General features: G+C 41.9%; 1 protein-coding gene across 3 annotated transcripts in view; it reads right to left on the reverse strand.

The window, feature by feature from the left end:
* Positions 1–18337, reverse strand: part of Sp1 (transcription factor Sp8) — a 62612-nt gene that overhangs the window by 31696 nt on the left and 12579 nt on the right. The window contains exon 1 of one of the 3 annotated variants that reach the window (XM_011500102.1): positions 11393–11560. The exons of the other annotated variants lie outside the window; for them this stretch is intronic. Within the exon in view, the coding sequence (XP_011498404.1) occupies positions 11393–11479 (87 nt within the window). The 5' untranslated portion in view covers positions 11480–11560. Of the gene's footprint in view, positions 1–11392; positions 11561–18337 lie in introns of those variants that run through there. 3 annotated transcript variants of the gene reach the window in all.

Consider the following 18337-nt stretch of genomic DNA (forward strand, 5'->3'; position numbering starts at 1 on the left):
GGGACACATCGCCATGGGTCGGAACAGCTGCTCGCCCTTCGTCTCTTTTTGCTTTTGCTGTATTCTTGTAAATAGGTAATATCGACCGGAGTGACGTCGAAAGCGCATTTACGTGGCCTTCCGATTGAGACCGATTGAGCCTATTCGGCGTATCAAGATCCGCGCGTTCCAAGATTAAATAATATCATAATTTTCGAGACATCGAAGGCTGTCGGGGATGAATTATCCCAGCCACCAACTTTACTCTTCTGAATGAAATTTGAATTAATGGGCTATTTTTCATAAGCCGCCGCGGCCGCGGCCCAACCACTATCACCCTCCAACATCTACAATATTAATCGTCGCATTTAGTCAACCTTATTATTACTCGTATTATTACTCGTATTATTGTTATTATTATTATTATTATTATTATTATTATTATTATTATTATTGGTATTAATGGTATTATTATTGGTATAATTATGAATAATATTCTTAGCGCCCGAGCTTGGACCGTGTAACAATAATCACGGCCCACTGCGAGAGTAAATTAACTCGTGACACAAGTTAAGCTCGTTATAATTTAAACGACTTATCAAAAAAATTGCCTTGCCCAACTACTCGATATAACAGCGGCACTCATCACTCGACGAGCGCTGAATTCCAGTCCCGGATCAATATCAACAGCTCTCTCTGCGGTGCTTTCATCGACATTTCCAAGCAATCGAGCGACACCAGGCGACAATACAACAATGGACCGCGCGCCAATTTTTCCAAAGCAGCACACCGGGCTTCGATCCGTCTTCCTCTCTTTATCTCGGACGACGAGGGCTGCCCAATTCAATCGGACGCGCCATATCATCGACCCGATAAATCAACTAAAGAATATTACACACACACACACACACGCACACACGCACACGCATACGCACACTTTCTCTCTCTCTCTCTCTCTCTCTCTCTCTCTCTCTCTCTCTCTCTCTCTCTCACTGACTGACTGACTGACTGACTGACTGATTCTCAGTTCAGGCGTTGCGGTAACGCGCTGTTTTGATTCGCTCAGCGGGTGGCACGAAGGCACCCCCCGCTAAGTCGCACGCGCACAGCTTCCCCCTCGACTGGTATGTAAGAACAAGAGCGCATGCGAATCCTGAGCGGCGAATCGTAAGCGAGAAGCGTTTTTACGGGGTACCTCTCCAACCTGACCCGCCGTCACCAACGCCGTCACCATTACCGCCGCCACCGACCCCGTCACTCTATACCCTGACACTTGGAGGCTGATTTCGTTTCTTATGATGCCGACGCTTTGGGTTTATTACATTCTCACATTAAAGCCGTTTCGCACTGACGTTTGCTTTCCAGCCTTCCAGATGCCTTACTCGTCTGTACGCTCATCCATTTGCTCCTTGGCCGTGTTTACCACGCGAGTCATAATATTAGGACGAAGGAAGACGAATAGGACGCGCGAACCCTTCGGCCCGCACTATTTATAAATATGGCAAATAAATAACGGACGTTCGTTAGCTCGGCGCCTTTCTCAAATACGTATTTACGTTCAAGCAAGTAATGTTCCGATGACGAATTTATGCTTTTATTAATTTGACAGGCGAAAACCGGCCTAATGGCTCCATTCAACGATCTATTATCATAAAGTAACCCTAGATATATTTTTCACTGGTTTATTATTTTTTTTTTCTTTTTTTTTCTTTTTTTTACAGTTTTTCTCATCGACTCTATTCTGCTCTGTGATATTATTATTTCTTTGCCTTTTTTGCCTATTTTTTCTAGTTTTCTTTTGTTTTCACTGCTTTACTCGGAAGTTTTATCGCCAACAATAAGCCTCAACACTCTTCTTTTCCATTACGCAATAGATGCTGTCAATTACTTATCAGTCGCGTATTTAACAACATTATTCTATTAAGTTGCAATGAAACTTGTACGACATTATTACCGGTATTGTAAAATTCTTTTCTTTCCATTATTTTGGAGAAAAAAAAAGCGCAATAAATTTTTAATGAAGTAAGATTAATGATAATTAATTTCAGATGTTACTCTGTACAAATAGAAGATTTAGTGATAAATAAATTATGACAAAAATTATGACAGGATACTGCATAACTTGTCGAATACGAATAAACCGAGAATTTCTTACGTTAACTGCGATATATATGTATGCTGGCTGTATACAATGCTTTATTGAATGCTCATATTGCAAGAAAGTTTAAGATAAATAAAAGAGAAATGAAATAGTTCAGATAAAAATAAATGCAACCTAAATTTACAAAATTTTATTCAACCAATGCCATCTATAGAATTGTCTATTGTTGTACAGGCAATAATTGTCCATAGATATTGCAATACAAATAATTACTACAAGAGTACTTCATTACTGTTAAAATGCTTCAAAATAAAGTCCGGCGGTATATGGGTACCAATATCGTGATGCAAAAAAGTATCAAATAATCAAATATTTTCAGTATACTAGATTTTCTCATACTTGCATCTGTCCCATATAAAACGTGTATATCAACACAAACGCGCGCGCACATACGATCGCACATATATCGAATGAAAGTATTTTAACATTTGCTATTACAAATAAACTAAAGATTCAACATTTTCATTTATACATGAAAATATTTAAAGTATATGCATCGCATTAAAAGTACTTCATGTTTTACAAGTACTTTCAGTGAATTATAATGGCAGCTGGTAGTTTCATTATGATATAAATTTTATATAATTTGCTTCACTATTCCATTATAATGTGGACGATTGATCGAGCGTCAAGATTAGTTGAATAATAAATATTATTATATCAATAACAATAATAATAATAATAATAATAATAATAATAATAATAGTAATAATAATAGTAATAATAGCAACAACAACACTAATAATAATATCAATAATAATAGCAATTATAACAATAATGATAGTATTGATAATGATTATAATAACAATGATGATAATAACAATAATAATAACAATTATAATAATAATAATAATCATTGTTGCAAAACAAATATCGCGTGAGAAGTATGAATTTAGTTTCAAATTAGTGATTAAAATGATTACCACTATCCAAATGGCAATTATGATTATAATGATAACAATGAAAATAACAAAAATTGTGTTAATGATTATGATGTTGATGGTGATAATATGAATAATCAAAATAATCACCATCTCCATACGATATCCGTAACAATTATTTAAATGTGGAAAGTCGCGGTTGAACGGAAATTACCTCATTTAAATATAATCCGTTAGAAATGGCCCATTTGACGAATGGTCCATCCTTCGTACGCGCTCATCGAAAGATGTAATTAGATGGGTAAGAGGGCGCGGCAGCTCTTACATATACCAAGGAGATAAGCTAAGCAGCTGCGAGTGCCCTGTAGCTGGAAATTAGGTGGAGAGAAAAACCGCGAAGAGGATGAGTGGCGAGAGGTCAGGGAGCGATCGTAGGGAGGCGACGAAGTGTCGACCTTACGCGGCAATTCGAGTTAATCTTTGCCCAATTCGTTCAGCCAGTCGTGTCTGGTACGATACATAAGTTACGCCATGTGCTTTCCCTTTCGAATCTACCGTCTCTTTTCTCTCTCTCTCTCTCTCTCTCTCTCTCTCTCTCTCTCTCTCTGTCTCTCTGTATCTCTGTATCTCTGTATCTCTGCCCATACGTATTATAGCTCGGTGAATTGCAGTAATTCTCCGCTTAACTCGTTGTAGACGCACACTTAAGGCAAATGAGAGCCTCAGTTGTAGTTTCATAAACTGTATGTGGGAGGTTTTTTGTACACAAAATCCGTGTCAAGATTCAGCTTTCCCACTTGTTTTTCAGTTCTTCTGAGATTTGGCGCATCTTTATACCGAATTATCAAGTCAACTAATGTTGATGTAAGCTACGAATGTCGCTATTTTTGATCCGCAATACTTCATTTCTCCGATCGAATCCCATTGAAAACATAAAAATGCTAAGGTAAATAATCAGATGATAAAAAGTGATATCATATTTATTTTATAGAATATTGAGACCATGATTGCAAGAGACAAGATGATTGCAATATTTTGTAAATAATTCTGTTGCGCTATAGAAACGAGAGGTAAAATTCAGAACACCCGGAACACCGAGCCCATATTATTTTTACACACCTAGCTAAATACCTACACACACGCACATGCGCACACGCGCGCACACCCACGCCCGAACATACTTACATAACAGAGGATAGATTGAAATTGGGTAATATGTATTTTTAAGTTTCATTCACAGAAGATTTTGAAGATTTTGAAGAAGTTGAATAAGTGATGTTTTCAAAAGACAAAATTTACTATTCTCAAACATAATTGATGGAATTTCATCTGATGAGTTTAAACGTCATACGTTTCATTCCTTCTCAAGCAGTTGCATTAATTTTTAAAAGTTGTATTTAATTTAATTTTTATTTTAAACAATTTTCTAAACGATTGGAGCATCAAGAATGAATTTTCCAGATGAAACACTTTCAACTTTTCGATCTCTTTGCATCAGTTGACTCTCGACAGTTTATTTGATCATTCCACGAGCCTTTTCACTAGCGTATCATTAAATGCCATCGATCATATTGTCCGACCGAATTGCTCATTGTGCCCTAATGGCAAACTACGAAAAGTAATGGAATGTTTGAGCGAAGGAGCGAGATTTACGAAAGAGTAATGGGGTTTAATATTGAATTAGTTTAGATATTGCACGGAACGGAAAAGTAGGAGACATTCACGCACGGGCCGCGCTAAATAAACAATTATGCCGATTTGTTAAAAAATAGCCAAGTATGTTTATTATAAATTGATATAAAGAATATAAGGAGTTGCGTATCGTTCAAAATTTATACAACAATAATCGTATTTGTAAATATCGATTTGATTATGCAATAGTTATCGGCAATCTTAATTATTTACGCGAATTTAATTTTATTGAAAATCAGTAGCAGTTATTTCGCCAACCAAAAATTATTGCTATTTAGTGAAACATTTTGTAAATTGTCCGTTTCATGAAAGATCATGTAAAACGCTGAATATTAATATTAATTGCCAATTAATATATTTTCATTATTTTTCGATTTCTTTAAAATAAACGTATCAAAAATAAAACAAATTAATATGTGACATTTGGCATAGATAATATCATCACGCTATATCCGCCATTATGAAAGGAAATGAAAGAGAGAGAAAAGAAAAAGAAAAGAAAAAAGAAACTAATAATCAAACACACCTCGAATTAATATATTTGAAGGCAGAGAACACTGTCAAAGAATTTGTCACCGAGCAAATAATGCCAAGACTAACCGAATAAAATCTCCTCCTGTGACGGGAAACCACGAATGAAAGGGCAGCCACATTAGGCAAAAAAAAAAAAAAAAAAAAAAAATAAGAGAGAAAAAGAAATGAGACGAGGGAGCAGGTCGGATCGAATACAGTCTGACGGCCATTTTGTCACCTCGAACATCTGGCACAGTTGGGAGTCCCCAAAGGTGCAAACAGCGCCTTATGAGTGCACGACTCCTCGCCAGTTCTCGAGGACGACAAGCAGCCCAAAAATAGGACAGATTGTGTGCATTCATACGCGAGTCAGTGAATGAGCAAGTTAGAGAGAGAGAGAGAGAGAGAGAGAGAAGCCGGGTATCTAGTAATTGGCTGCATTTTTCTCTCTCTCTCTCTCTCTCTCTGTGTGCGTGCGTGTATACACGCGCGCACGTGCCTAGATGCAAAATCGACGAAAATGTAATTCATAGGTTTGAGTTTTTTTTTTATTTCAAACGATCAAATTGTGTGGTACCCATTGCTATTGTTCCACCTCAATTGTACTCTTGACAAGCCTTATAAATTATTTGCTTTATACTCATGTACCATTAGTCTATGTTTATTTATCCAAACGCTCGGTGCATCGATTCTGCGATGTTAAAAACAAGTATCTAGCGATGGTTTGTCTGTATTTACAATGACGCGCAAATTTAACAAACAACACTTTAATTATCTATTCAATGAAATTGATATTTCAGACGAGAAGTCTCGCTGTGCGACCACTGTGCATTACTCGATAAAATTGAATTGAAAAAATAGGTAAGATTATATAAGATTGTGTGCATGTTCGTGCACGATATGTACGTGGAGGATGTAGAGCAGAGAGTCATGAAGTAAATTCACCCAAGATATTTTCTTTGCCAATTAATGCCGAAAAATATCAGTTATATTTCATGTGCAAACTTATTATGCAGAATAATGCGTGCTTGGGCTTACTATACACAATGACAATTACGTGGATAAAGTTACGGTTAAACAGACCGAGGCAGTTATGAAATTTTATTCAATTTACAAGATAAAGAAAATTTACAGCATAGCCACGAGTAAGTAAATTTAGTGTTTACTTTTTCTATTTCAACGCTCTTGCATTCATATTGCAACATTTTTCTATCTTTCTTTCTTTCTCTTCAGATACTTTTCTCCTCTAACTGTCTACTATTAATAGGATAATACGCCGTTAAAAGAAAAAGAAAAAGAAAAAGAAAAAGAAGTTTAAGTACAGTGCCAACTAACTGCGCATTAAACGATCATAATAATTGCAATAAAAAATTTTTAATTGAAAAATAAAAACCTAGTCAATGCAAAGATGTACAGATGAGCGAACATTGATTCGATATATCCTAGACAATCTCGCAGCTTTCAAAGTTTTCACTTTCTAAACGTCCTCCTGCCCATCAAGTTTTCAAGTTTATCGGGAGCCGTTCAGCGGAGCGTAAAAATATTTACATCCCAGAGACAAAGCGAATGGGCACGATTTTTCGCCGAACAACGACGAGTCGCTCGCTGCCGATTCACTTTCGAATACATTACACGACACATAACGGATAAAGAGAGGAATTCGTTGCATTCGTCAACAATGAGAAGAAAAGATCGCGTCTCACAACATTGGCAAATGTATAGCCCTGGAGCTTGGAAAGTTTAAACGCATCATTGTAATTCGTCGATTATTAACGAAAGCGGATTTTAATATGAATGGGCGACGACCCAATAAAACTACTTAACTAAACGAATCGACAATGAGGCCGAGGCAGAGAAAGCCGAGGGACTTTAAGCGGATGATTAACGCTCACCGGCTCCGGGCAGCAAAAATGTTTGGACTCGTTGGGACGAGTGTTGTATGAAAACAACGGCGGGAGCCGCGTGAATTCGAACGGAAAATCTCTCCACGGACTTTCGCCAAAAAGGTCCCGTGGGCCCCGTGACGTGCACGTGATTTCGAAGCCGCGAGAGAGAGAGAGAGAGAGAGAGAGAGAGAGAGAGAGACGCGCCGAGGAGCGGCTGCCTCAATGACCGCGCGTTGACAAATTAGGCCGACGTGCTCTTGACATCCGGTCGAGGACTCCTCTCCAGGTAAATCCTCTTAGGCGGCATAAAAAGGCCACAATGTCCTTTTAAGCGCCCTGGGCCTGCCCGCTTGCCAGCCCATTGTCGCACTTGAGAATGTCAGTGGGACGCGCCAGTCGTCGTCGGAGGCCCGGAAAGGGGGAGCAGAGCAGCGCACCGCTGAGTTCTCGAGCTCGTGCACTCGAGAGCCGCCGCGATAATGCGCCTCCCAGTGGGAAATCCGATTATGCGCGTGGCTCCTCTCTGCTGGATGACCCGGTCGCGTAGCGGCAGCATCGAGCGGCCACCAGCGCCAGTTCCTGGAGAGGGTCGGATTACGTCGAGGAGCCCAGCCCGGCTGGATATTGCACGACTCGGGCGGATCGCTCCAATAGACGACGTGCGCCTAACGGGAGCTTTATCGTCGATCTCGTTATATCGCGCGATGGCTACTCGTCGTGAATTGCCAGGACGAGGCGATCAGCTCGATCTCGATCTACATGAAACGTTCGTAGATTTAACGACGTTCGCTCGCTCTCTCGCTCGCCCTCTTCCTCACAGTTGGTAGTTGTAAGCTCCCTGGAAGCTCTAAATGATGAGCCACTCGATCATTCGCAATCGCGCGTCTCAGGACGATGAGCAGTTGAAAAAAGTGATTGCGTAGCCATTTGCTCGGAGCTCCCGTTGAAAAATGTGCCGATAGTTCGCATCAGACGGCCGGCCGTACCTACCCCATCGCTCCATCTCTAGTTTTCCTCCCACTAACTTTTAATTACCAGGCGATACTGCAGTCCTGTTCCTTGAAACCGCTGTCAGGCATAATCTGTCAGAGTATCATCGCTGTCTTTGCCTTGGACGGTGTAAGATTATACAAAAAAAAAACTCTCTCTCTCTCTCTCTCTCTCTTTGTGTGTGCGCGCGCGTGATAGTCATATACGCACGCGCGCGCACACACAAAGAGAGAGAGAGAGAGAGAGAGAGTTTTTTTTTTGTATAATCTTACACCGTCCAAGGCAAAGACAGCGCCCCATCTTGTCACGTAGCGAACATTTTTTTCTTTTTTGTTTTTTACGTTTTTTTTTTTAACGACCCACGCGTAAACGCAGTAGCAGCGGCGTTCGTGAGAAACGGATAATGAAAAAGGACGGGGGCGAAAAAACGTTTTTCCAGGCCGAAAAAACAGGATGGAGTCGGGTGGCGAAAGGAAATAGGCATCGGATTGCGTCCCACGCATCCTGTCAAGTGGTGCAAAGTGCACGATACAAAAGAGATCAGATAAATAATTGGCTCGGCCAGGACACAGGTAGATTCCTTTTGAGCCTCGGCTCAAAGCTCGATCAGTAAGGGAGTCCTCAACGCTGTGAAGAAGACACTCGATACATTCGATCGACATTGTCCGCGGCATATTACGAACCAGCCCCGTGACGTGGGTGCTCTAGCACCAAACCTGAAAAAGCCAGGACGATGACGATCGAAGAAGCTGTAATGACGATGACGACGACGAAGACACATTTCCTTCCAATAATTTCAATTCACAAAATGCCTTTGATAAAAGCATCGCGAATAGCCGGATCCGATGATTAGGCAATTCTCAAATGAAAATTCATGCAGCTGGAGCATTTGGCTACGAAATCGATGATATTTTACGCCAAGCTCACGAGTCTATGGAAAGGCTGACAAAGTACGGCCACGAACGAAAAGATCCTTTCTTCTGGGCCAAAAGGGTATTGCGACACACCTCTTTGAATACCGCTAACACACTCGTAAACTCGACACACAACACGAAGAGACACTATTATTATTATTGGATCGAGTGCATAGGTGATGCGGTTAAGAGGCTCGATTTTGCCCAGCATAACGCATTGCGCGTACCTGTGCGCGGGCGAAGCCGCACGCATATGCAATTGCGCGCTTCGTTAAAGGCATCGATTTCACGGGGATTGAGATGCGTTGGGAAAGAAGAGGAGCGTGAGGTTATCGAGGGTGAACAAGCCTCTAGTAAACGAATTCAATTTATTGATATTAAGGACGTTGACTGAGCAGGTACGTACGTACATTCATTTTGAGGCGAGCAGAGCCCCTCGATTATCATTCGAGCGAGGCTGCATGGTCGACACTAGGCGTTCCAAGCCGTGTCGAGTGACAATATCGCGATAAGGATGTGCGAAGTGGGCATTGCCGTTAAAAATTGGCTGCTGGAATCGGCCTCGGCAAAATGAAAGAAAAAGCCCAAGTAGAGACTGGACGAGGATCCACAGTCGAGTCGAGTCGAGCACGTGTGCGTCGTCGTGGTCGCACTTCCGATGCTCCGCCTTGACTTTGGCATGAACTTTCGTCTCAGGCCAATGGGACTTAGATGAGCCGGATAGGCCGGGGGTGGCCGATTCGATTACTTTCCAACGACCGCAACAACTCGTAAATCAACGCCTGATGCGGAGCGTCGGGGCGCAAGTGCGCGAGACTCGAGTGTAATCGACCACCGAGGAAAATCCCCGAGCTCCTCGTGGCCGGGGTGCGAAATCCCTCGACGACGCACCGGCTAGCCGAGGGCGAATAATAACTCGAGTAATACGAGTTATTTGGGTATAACGGGGCGCTAGAGAAGCACGTGCCGTCGCCCGGCAAAAGTCAATTGCGACGCGCCGTCGCTCCACTTAATAAGGAGCGTGAATCAGTCGCTTGACTTATTGGCAGAATTCGTAGTTCCTTTTGACTAAATAATAGCCAAGGATTCGCGTGCTTCGGATGACTGGATCCCGGAGCTCCTTGTCCAAGCACCGATGAGATTTTTCATGGTATTGCGCTCGGGATTTATGGCGACATCATTTAATGTCGCGGCGCCCAGGACGTTAGCTGGGTTCGAAGGTTAGTTGCTTTGTAATGATATGGGTCTGCCAAATCCGACCCCTTAACGATTATCGCGAAGCGTGAGTAGGATTGCTGAGCACTGGACTGGGATTCGTCGATTCGAAGTATAAACAAATCGTGAAAAGCACAGGGAGTATTTATTATAGCATTACGGAATGCGCAATTGTTATCAATGCTGTATGTAATTAGTCGTTGAGAAGGTACTTGCTGAGAAACGCGCATTATGAACGAATCATTGTTGTGCTTTAATGGCGATATTCAGTTAAGGAATCGTGCGTATTAAAAAGCAATATAGAGGCGTAGTGGTAGAATCATCCACCATTCGTCCAATTGTGTGAGAAAGTGGATATGTTCGCGTGACATTATTTGCTTAATAATAGCTGCATCGAGAGTGCATTCGTTCTGGCTGTCGAAAAAGGAAAAAATGGAAAAACGGGAAAATGGAAGAACAGAGAGAAATGTGCACGATCGCCGCTACTGATGTGGCCCCGTACGCCACGACTAAGACTTCGCGCGGCCTCGTTAATTGTTACGCCCCCAGTGCGAGGTCTACTTGCTCTTCAAGGTGCCGTAAAATTCGTCCGGAGAAGCAAGTAAGGCAGTGAACAAAGGGCGTGGACACGACGGGCACCATGAAAATTGTAAAAATTGGGAAAACGGAGCAGAAAAAAAAAGGAAAAAAAATTTGAGCTAACAAATGGGTATTAGTTGGTTCTGGTGGGCGGCATTTGCTTGCAAAAAGGCATTTTAACGGGAGCAACAGTACGAATCCCGAAAAAGGCTTTGCGACACAAAGCGAAACTTGGTGAGCTGGGAGGGACTTAAGATAGCTCGTAATGGGCCATAGTCCCGAGTCCTCGAGGATTTCTTAAAAAGGCAATTTGAGTTAAGGCATTACGAGTGACTGACGACAACTATTACTACTACTCCTACAGCTAAAGCTTCGGCGCCTCAGTAACGGACGGCCTCCCGCTTACTCGGAGATCGCATCTAAAGCAGGATCGATTAGCGATCGCTTCCGATTCTTTAGGCGGGGATCGACGACGGAGGCTGGAGATCCAAGAGATTCGGCAGCGGATCGAGATTAAGATACGTATCGGGTAATGCGCCCGCGAGTCAATGTCGCAAGGTCGCGGGTTGAATCAAGACTCACCACGTGTCCGTGGACGGGCGATTTGCTGATGGACTGGAGCTGGGGGTATAGTTGGCCAGCCGCCGCTGGCGTCATGTCCGTCAGCATTCTCTCGTCCTCGCAGATGGCAGTCGTCGTCGTCGTCGTCGTCGTCGCCGTCGTCGTCGTTATCGTCGTTCTCCTATCCGCTGCCGCTGCCGCTGCCGCTGCCGATGCCGCTGCCGCCGCCGCCGCCGCCGCCGCCGATGTGGACGCTAACGCTATCTGAGTCCTTGGCGTCCAAACGGCTCGCGACTGACTTCTTTTGCCTCCTCTAGGGATCGAGCTCCCGAGGGTCCGCGATTCGACTACGAAGCGTGCGACCGCATACGGCGCCGTTCACTTATAATAAGGAGCGCGTGCAGATCACTCGGGTCGCTGGCCGACGGCCGGAGCGCGAAGGACGCGCGCTGCGATGCGGTGGACGCGGACGAGGCCGGGCCGTCGCTCAACTTAGTTAGCCGCCTCTCCTCTTAGCCTCTGGCGCTCCGGGTTTAAGGCTCGAAGGAAGAAAAGAGAGATCTGGTGCCCGGGGAACCGCTTAGCGTCGTTCCCGCTCTTCGCACCGTGACAGACTGACGGGCAGCCGATCCTCGGCTCCGCGCCGCTTCTCCCTCCCCCTCGTTCCCGAGCGAGCGCGCCACGTCCTTCCCACTCGCGCTAGCTCGTTCGCTCGCTCTCTCTCTCTCTCTCTCTCTCTCTCTCTCTTACACTCATTGGGTCGGCCGGTCGACCGGCCGGAGAGTAGGGCACGCGCTCGGGCGCGGGAGTGAGAGAGCGAGAGAGCGAGAGAACGAACGAGCGCGAGTGGTAAGGAAGGAGGCGCGCGCGCGCTCGTGAGAGCGAGCGAGAGAGAACGCCGTGGAAGGTGCGCAAGGGGGCAAAGAAGGGGCCGAGCTCGGGAAGGCGGAGAACGAGTCGATCGGTGGACGCCCCCTTGGACGCCCTCGGATTGTAAAGCCCACCAGGGGGACATGTACGGCGAGTGCGCGCTCGTGTCCATGGACTCGGGTCCCCACCACCACAGCGTGACTGTCGCTCTTACTCGCGATGCGCTACGGCAAACACGCACCGCGCAAACTCTTTGCCGCCGGTTAGAGTCTGCGCGTAGTTGCGCGCACTTGCCCTGCATCTACCCTCCATATACACTCCTTCCCCCCTCCCAATCCCACCCCACCACACCATCCATATTTAAACATCGGCACATTCACATACACACACAAGCACTTTTTATCTCTCTCTCTCTCTCTCTCTCTCTCTTTTCGTCTCTCTCTCTTTCTCTCTTTTCGTCTCTCTTCGTATCTCTTTGTCGCTCACAACAGTGCGAAGAATGTCCTTTAATTGTGAAACTGTGAAATGCGTGCCCAATGTTAGCGAACGAACGAGCGAAAGAGACGATGTGACTTGTTCGAGTGAGGGAGGGAGGGGGCAAGAGAGAAAGAGAGCGAAAGAGAGTGAGCTAGAAGGGTTAAAAGAATATGTATTGAAAAGAGGGTCACGAAAAAGTTTTTTGGTAAAAGTGTCAGAAGAGAGAAGAAAGGAATTGCAACGTATAAAAATATCAACCCTCGGAAGGTTGTATATATCGACTGCATACACTCTCACGGGGACAAATAAATTTACAAGCCTGCACTACTATTATCACGTCTTCCAACAATTTTCGAAGTCAAAATACACGCAACTACAAGAACGCGTTCGTATATGTTTTTCACTAAGCATTGGTAGCAGTACTTATAGACGTATTTGCATGCGTAACTTTCTCCCTCGTTCGCTTTATTTTACGTGCATATGTGTACACGTATATAACCATATCGGTGCATACGCAATTGGCTTTGGGTGAAGTACGCGTTCGATAAAACGAACCTACATTTCGAGAAATGCTCTACCACACTGTTAAGGAAGTCTAGACGAACGATGGAGTAATAAGGGGAGGGAAGGGAATAGTAATCGAACGAAAGAGATAAAAAAAGTCGGTTATACATAAAAGATCCCATTTGTGGGGTATGAAATGGAGAAAAAAATGTAAAATAAAAACAAAAGAAAAGACATTGCCTGCCAACTTGGTAAAAATCTCTTTCCGTGCATTATCACCTGCCATTATTTCCATCCATTACTTTATGCCCTTTATTATCAGAGGGCTTTTTACACGTTTTATTTTTTTTTTTTTGGCTTATATACTGGCAGCACCGTCGCTCTTTATCGTTCGGTTTATCCACTTTAGACCTGTCCACAACCAACAATTCCTTACCCTATCGTCCATACTTTTATTGCCCTGACTTTGCACCAATTTGCTGATTTCACCTACACTTTGTTGTTATAGAGTTCGGCACGGATTATTTGTACTTGGATATCGTTAATATAATTTTCGGCAGTTTAGCAGATATTGCCGCGCACGTTAAAACTTAGACAATATTCGTTATAATACCTACTTATGCTACTTACAATAAGACTCTGCACTGGTATACTAAGAAAAAAAGAAGGAAAAATTATTTCGTTACGTAACAATGCAGCGCTGTCCAGATCTAATATAATGTGATTATGAATAATCGAGCACTTCATTACTCGATATGACAAATTATTAACAATCTCGTTCTTCCATATTCGCCATAGAACCGTACGAAGTATTTTAGTATTAAAACAACACGCGAGCACTTTTGATCGAATTCCTTTTTCAAGGGACCGTCCGACGTGTCGGGGTAAACACATAAAAACGCTCGGCCGGTAGAGCCGACGCGGAATCTGCACGTCCGAGGTACATTAGCTATTCAAGATCGCATTATGAGATTCTAATGCGTTTTTAATCGGGGACTTTGAATTTCAAATCTCATCGACGCTCACGCCGAGTGGAACACAGAACGAGCGCGCGGGCTTATGCACCTATACACACGCGCGCGCCCGCACACACACAGAGAGGCACACGCGCATACAAAGGCGCTCCCGCGCGTTCGTACGACACGTAAATACTGGCATACATATGCATAGAGGCTCGCACGGAAGGGGAAGAGGCCAATTATCCTCCATAACGCCAGTGGCGTAGCCGCGCTCCGTTACGTCTCCCCCCCCCCCCCCCCCCCCCCCCACCGCCCCCCCCCCCCCCCTCACAATCTCTCTCTCTCTCTCTCTCTGAAACCACCACAGCCCTTCGAGGATAACCGTTTCGACACTTTCCTAGTCGGCTGTGCGATGTGCTTTCGAAATATTTTCTCATGATTGATTAGAAGGATCCGCTTCCTTCCCTGCTCCTTAATTCAGCAATTTGTATACATGTTTGGGCAATGGGTGCAATGGGACGAGCAATTTCGCGATTTAATAATCATATGCCCACGGACTATTTGGCATAATTATTATGGTTTCATAAACTGAGGTAACCGGCAAAGAAGTTGTTCCGATTTTAAATTATTGTGCGCACGTACGAACGAACTAAGGCCAAAAAGACCGATGCATCCCATAATTGTCAATGTCGTCGCACAATTAGACAAAATGAAATTGTATTTCGTATGCGCGCAGAGCACGCGATGTCTGTACAGAATTTCAGATAATAACTCATCGACGTTGAAAATCAAGTTTACATTGATTGGCCATAAGCATTAGACATTAACATTTATTTAAGATCGCGCAATCGAGTGTTTTGAAAGGGTTTTAATCTTACATAAAGTTTCTTCAATTATTAATCAAAGTGCAGGAAGAAAATTCTAGTTATTATTTTTATTATCTCATTACAAACTATTAGAAATATTATAAGATCTGGCCTTATTGATATTTCTATATTTATTAGACAATTACTATTTACAGTACTGTATCATTATTCGCTGGAATTATAATTAAACTATCATTCGAGAAATTGCAATGATAAATCTAAAATCTCATATTACCAAGAATCGACTACAATGCCCTATCTGCATATTCTTTACACCCGTTATATGACCAAGGCATTTATCTTATCTGTTACATCTATTAATAATCCGACCAATAGTAAAGCACACACACGCGCGCACACACGCGCGCGCGCACACACACAAAATATGTCATAATATAAATAACAAACAAAGAGTATGGACACCGAATTGATGAAGTTGGCCGTTTATTTCCAAGCAACCGGAGCCAATGATCTCGATGTGAATTTGAATTATCGCGAAGTGAGATGCCCTTTATTGCATTGGACATTATTGCTTTAGAAAGCCAAATGGCAAGTTGAAAAATTCAATCGCGAGTGCAAAAGAATACCGCTGCAAAGTTCCGCGAGACGTCAATGGAGAAAACATTATTATTTTCCTTCTAACAATGAAAAGCAATAGGTCGGGCAAGGGTCAGGAGGGGAGGATGGGTGTCGAATGAATAAAAAAGAAAGAAGTGACGTGCGAGCCTCGTTAATCGTCGCATCGGCTCGTGAAAAGGTGATGATGCGAATATCGCGTGTCATTCACCAATGCACACTTTCATTCCCCACACTATACTTCGCTACTTTGCGCCGACAAAGAAAGGTGTGCTCGAGAACAGTGCTCGACCCTTCGGTCAGCACAGGCACACAAAGGTCTGTGGGAGGGCTAAAGGGCTACTACTTGAAATGCGCGCGTGCGTAGAGCCAGAGCGGGGGCGACAAAGAGAGAGAGAGAGAGAGAGAGAGAGAGAGAGAGAGACAAAGAGAGAGAGGATAGAAGGGAGATAGAGTTGGCAAGAGGGAAAAAGGAGGGAATGGATGGTACTTTAGCTGGGTGAAAGGAAAGAAGGTTGGGCGTGTGCATGGAAAACGCGAAATTATTGTGCAGTTGAGAGATAAAGAAAAGGCACAACGACGGTTTACCTTAGAATGAGAGAGAAAAGAACTGGTTGAAGAAAGATGTATATCCATGGGATTAATTGAGAGGACGGACAAAGTATTGTGCTTCGGTATTTACGAGGTCATCTTTTTTTTCAAAATTAATGTCTTTCCTTGTGTGTGAAGAATGACCACGTCTATTTATAGGATTATGATAATAAAATAATTTATTTGTTAGACAAACGGTAGCTTAAACTGCGACAAATTAATATCTCAAGGCAAACCTTCAGATTACTCTTTCAATTGCCTGTTAAACTATACCGAATTATGAATCGCTCGGTTAAATTATTTTTTACATTATTATAAAAAACTAAAGTTGATACAAATTGAATTTTATAATTTATCTTACGTGGTAACGTAGAAGACTCGTCTGTATAACTTACCTGTAACACACAAATAAGTAAAAATTAGATATTGTTTATATAAATACGTGCACGAGTAATACTTTTTCCTTAAATTTTTTTCATCGATAATCGATTAAATTAAAAGAAAATGTACAGAGCATTTTTTTTTTTTTTTTTTTTTTTTTTTATAATGAATAAGAGGATCTATTAAATATATGAATAAACTGTTGATATAATAATACTTACGTAAATATATTTACTCTAGTATATACAGTTAGTGTATATATAGTAAATAAAGTAAATATAGTAACTATATATATATACTACAGATATTATAGCATTGTAACTTATTATTGTGATATTGTGATGATAGTTATATCTATAATGAACTCGATGTCTTCAATCCACATACATAAATTTGAATATTTAAATTTTTTTTGAAATTATTAATCGTTCTCGTTTCTATTACAATCCTCCTCGTTTTTATTACATTTGTATCCTATATTGGGCAGCTTCGCCATATTATTATTATCATTATTATTGTGATTATAATTATTATTATTAGTAGCCGTATTATTAATTCAGACTAATATCAGGATGAAATATTACAATTTTATAAAATTCTAACTACTATTTTATTTATTATCTAGCTATTACATTACTATTTATTTATCTATTTAGCTATTATGTGAAATACTACTTAACTAGATCAACTTATTTTTGAAAATGTACAAAATTTTAAATATTTTGGACATACGTATGAACTTCGACAATGAACAATTAATTCAGCAACATATGTATTTATAAGCTGTCAATTATCAATATTTAAATCAATATTTGATATGAAAACAAACTTAAACAATTAAATTTGTCTTAAGTACATGCTTCAGTTAAGCCTAAAAAGACTAAAATTTCAGAATAGAAAAGAAGGTCTTCAGAATTGCTTGAAAAGGCAGTAAATTAGTAAAAATCGGGTGAAAAATGACGTGACGAAGTGCGGCGTGTAACTATTGAGTTCTGTGTGCTAAATCTCCTTAATACCCAACGATCTCATCCTGTGCGATCGACAGGATCTATACTTATCGACTTCTGTTGGCCCGTATCCTCTCTCTTTTTTCATCCATACGCACACGTAAGATCGACTTTCAATGATGGATAACTGATTGGCAGATGCCTTCTCTCTCTCTCTCTCTCTCTCTCTCTCTCTCTCGATCGCTCTGTATATATATATATATATATATATATATATATATATATATGTGTGTGTGTGTGTGTGTGTGTATATTTATCTATTTGGCACTCTTTTTCTCCCGCTAACTCTCTAACTATTTCTTTCTTTCGCTTACTCTCACGGGGTTGAAAGGGAAAATAGGAATGGCGCGGGCAACGGGGGCGGATAATTACAGGGCGGCTACACTCCTGCCAGAGTGAAAGAGAGAAACTAAGAGAGAAAGAGACGGAGCGAGAGGAATTTCAGTGCGAGGGCAATATGCACACGTGCCTTTTAGTTTGCCATGTGGTCATCGACAAAAGATTCTGATGGAGTAATAATTGCTAAAAAATTTTTAGTTTAGTTTAGTTTTTGCCGTTATACTTACAATAATGGACAGTCTTCTTTAATGTTTAGAAGGTGTTATATATTTATTGCTATCTACTAACAAAAATATTATAGTTTAATTTGCCAAAGAATTGAATTATTTGCTTTATGTTTTTTTTCTCTACATTTTACATTTTCAAATATGACGGACTTTAATTTCTTAATTACTT

Source organism: Ceratosolen solmsi, unplaced genomic scaffold, assembly GCF_000503995.2.
Source record: "Ceratosolen solmsi marchali unplaced genomic scaffold, CerSol_1.0 scaffold41, whole genome shotgun sequence".
In the NCBI taxonomy this organism is placed as follows: Eukaryota; Metazoa; Arthropoda; class Insecta; order Hymenoptera; family Agaonidae; genus Ceratosolen; species Ceratosolen solmsi.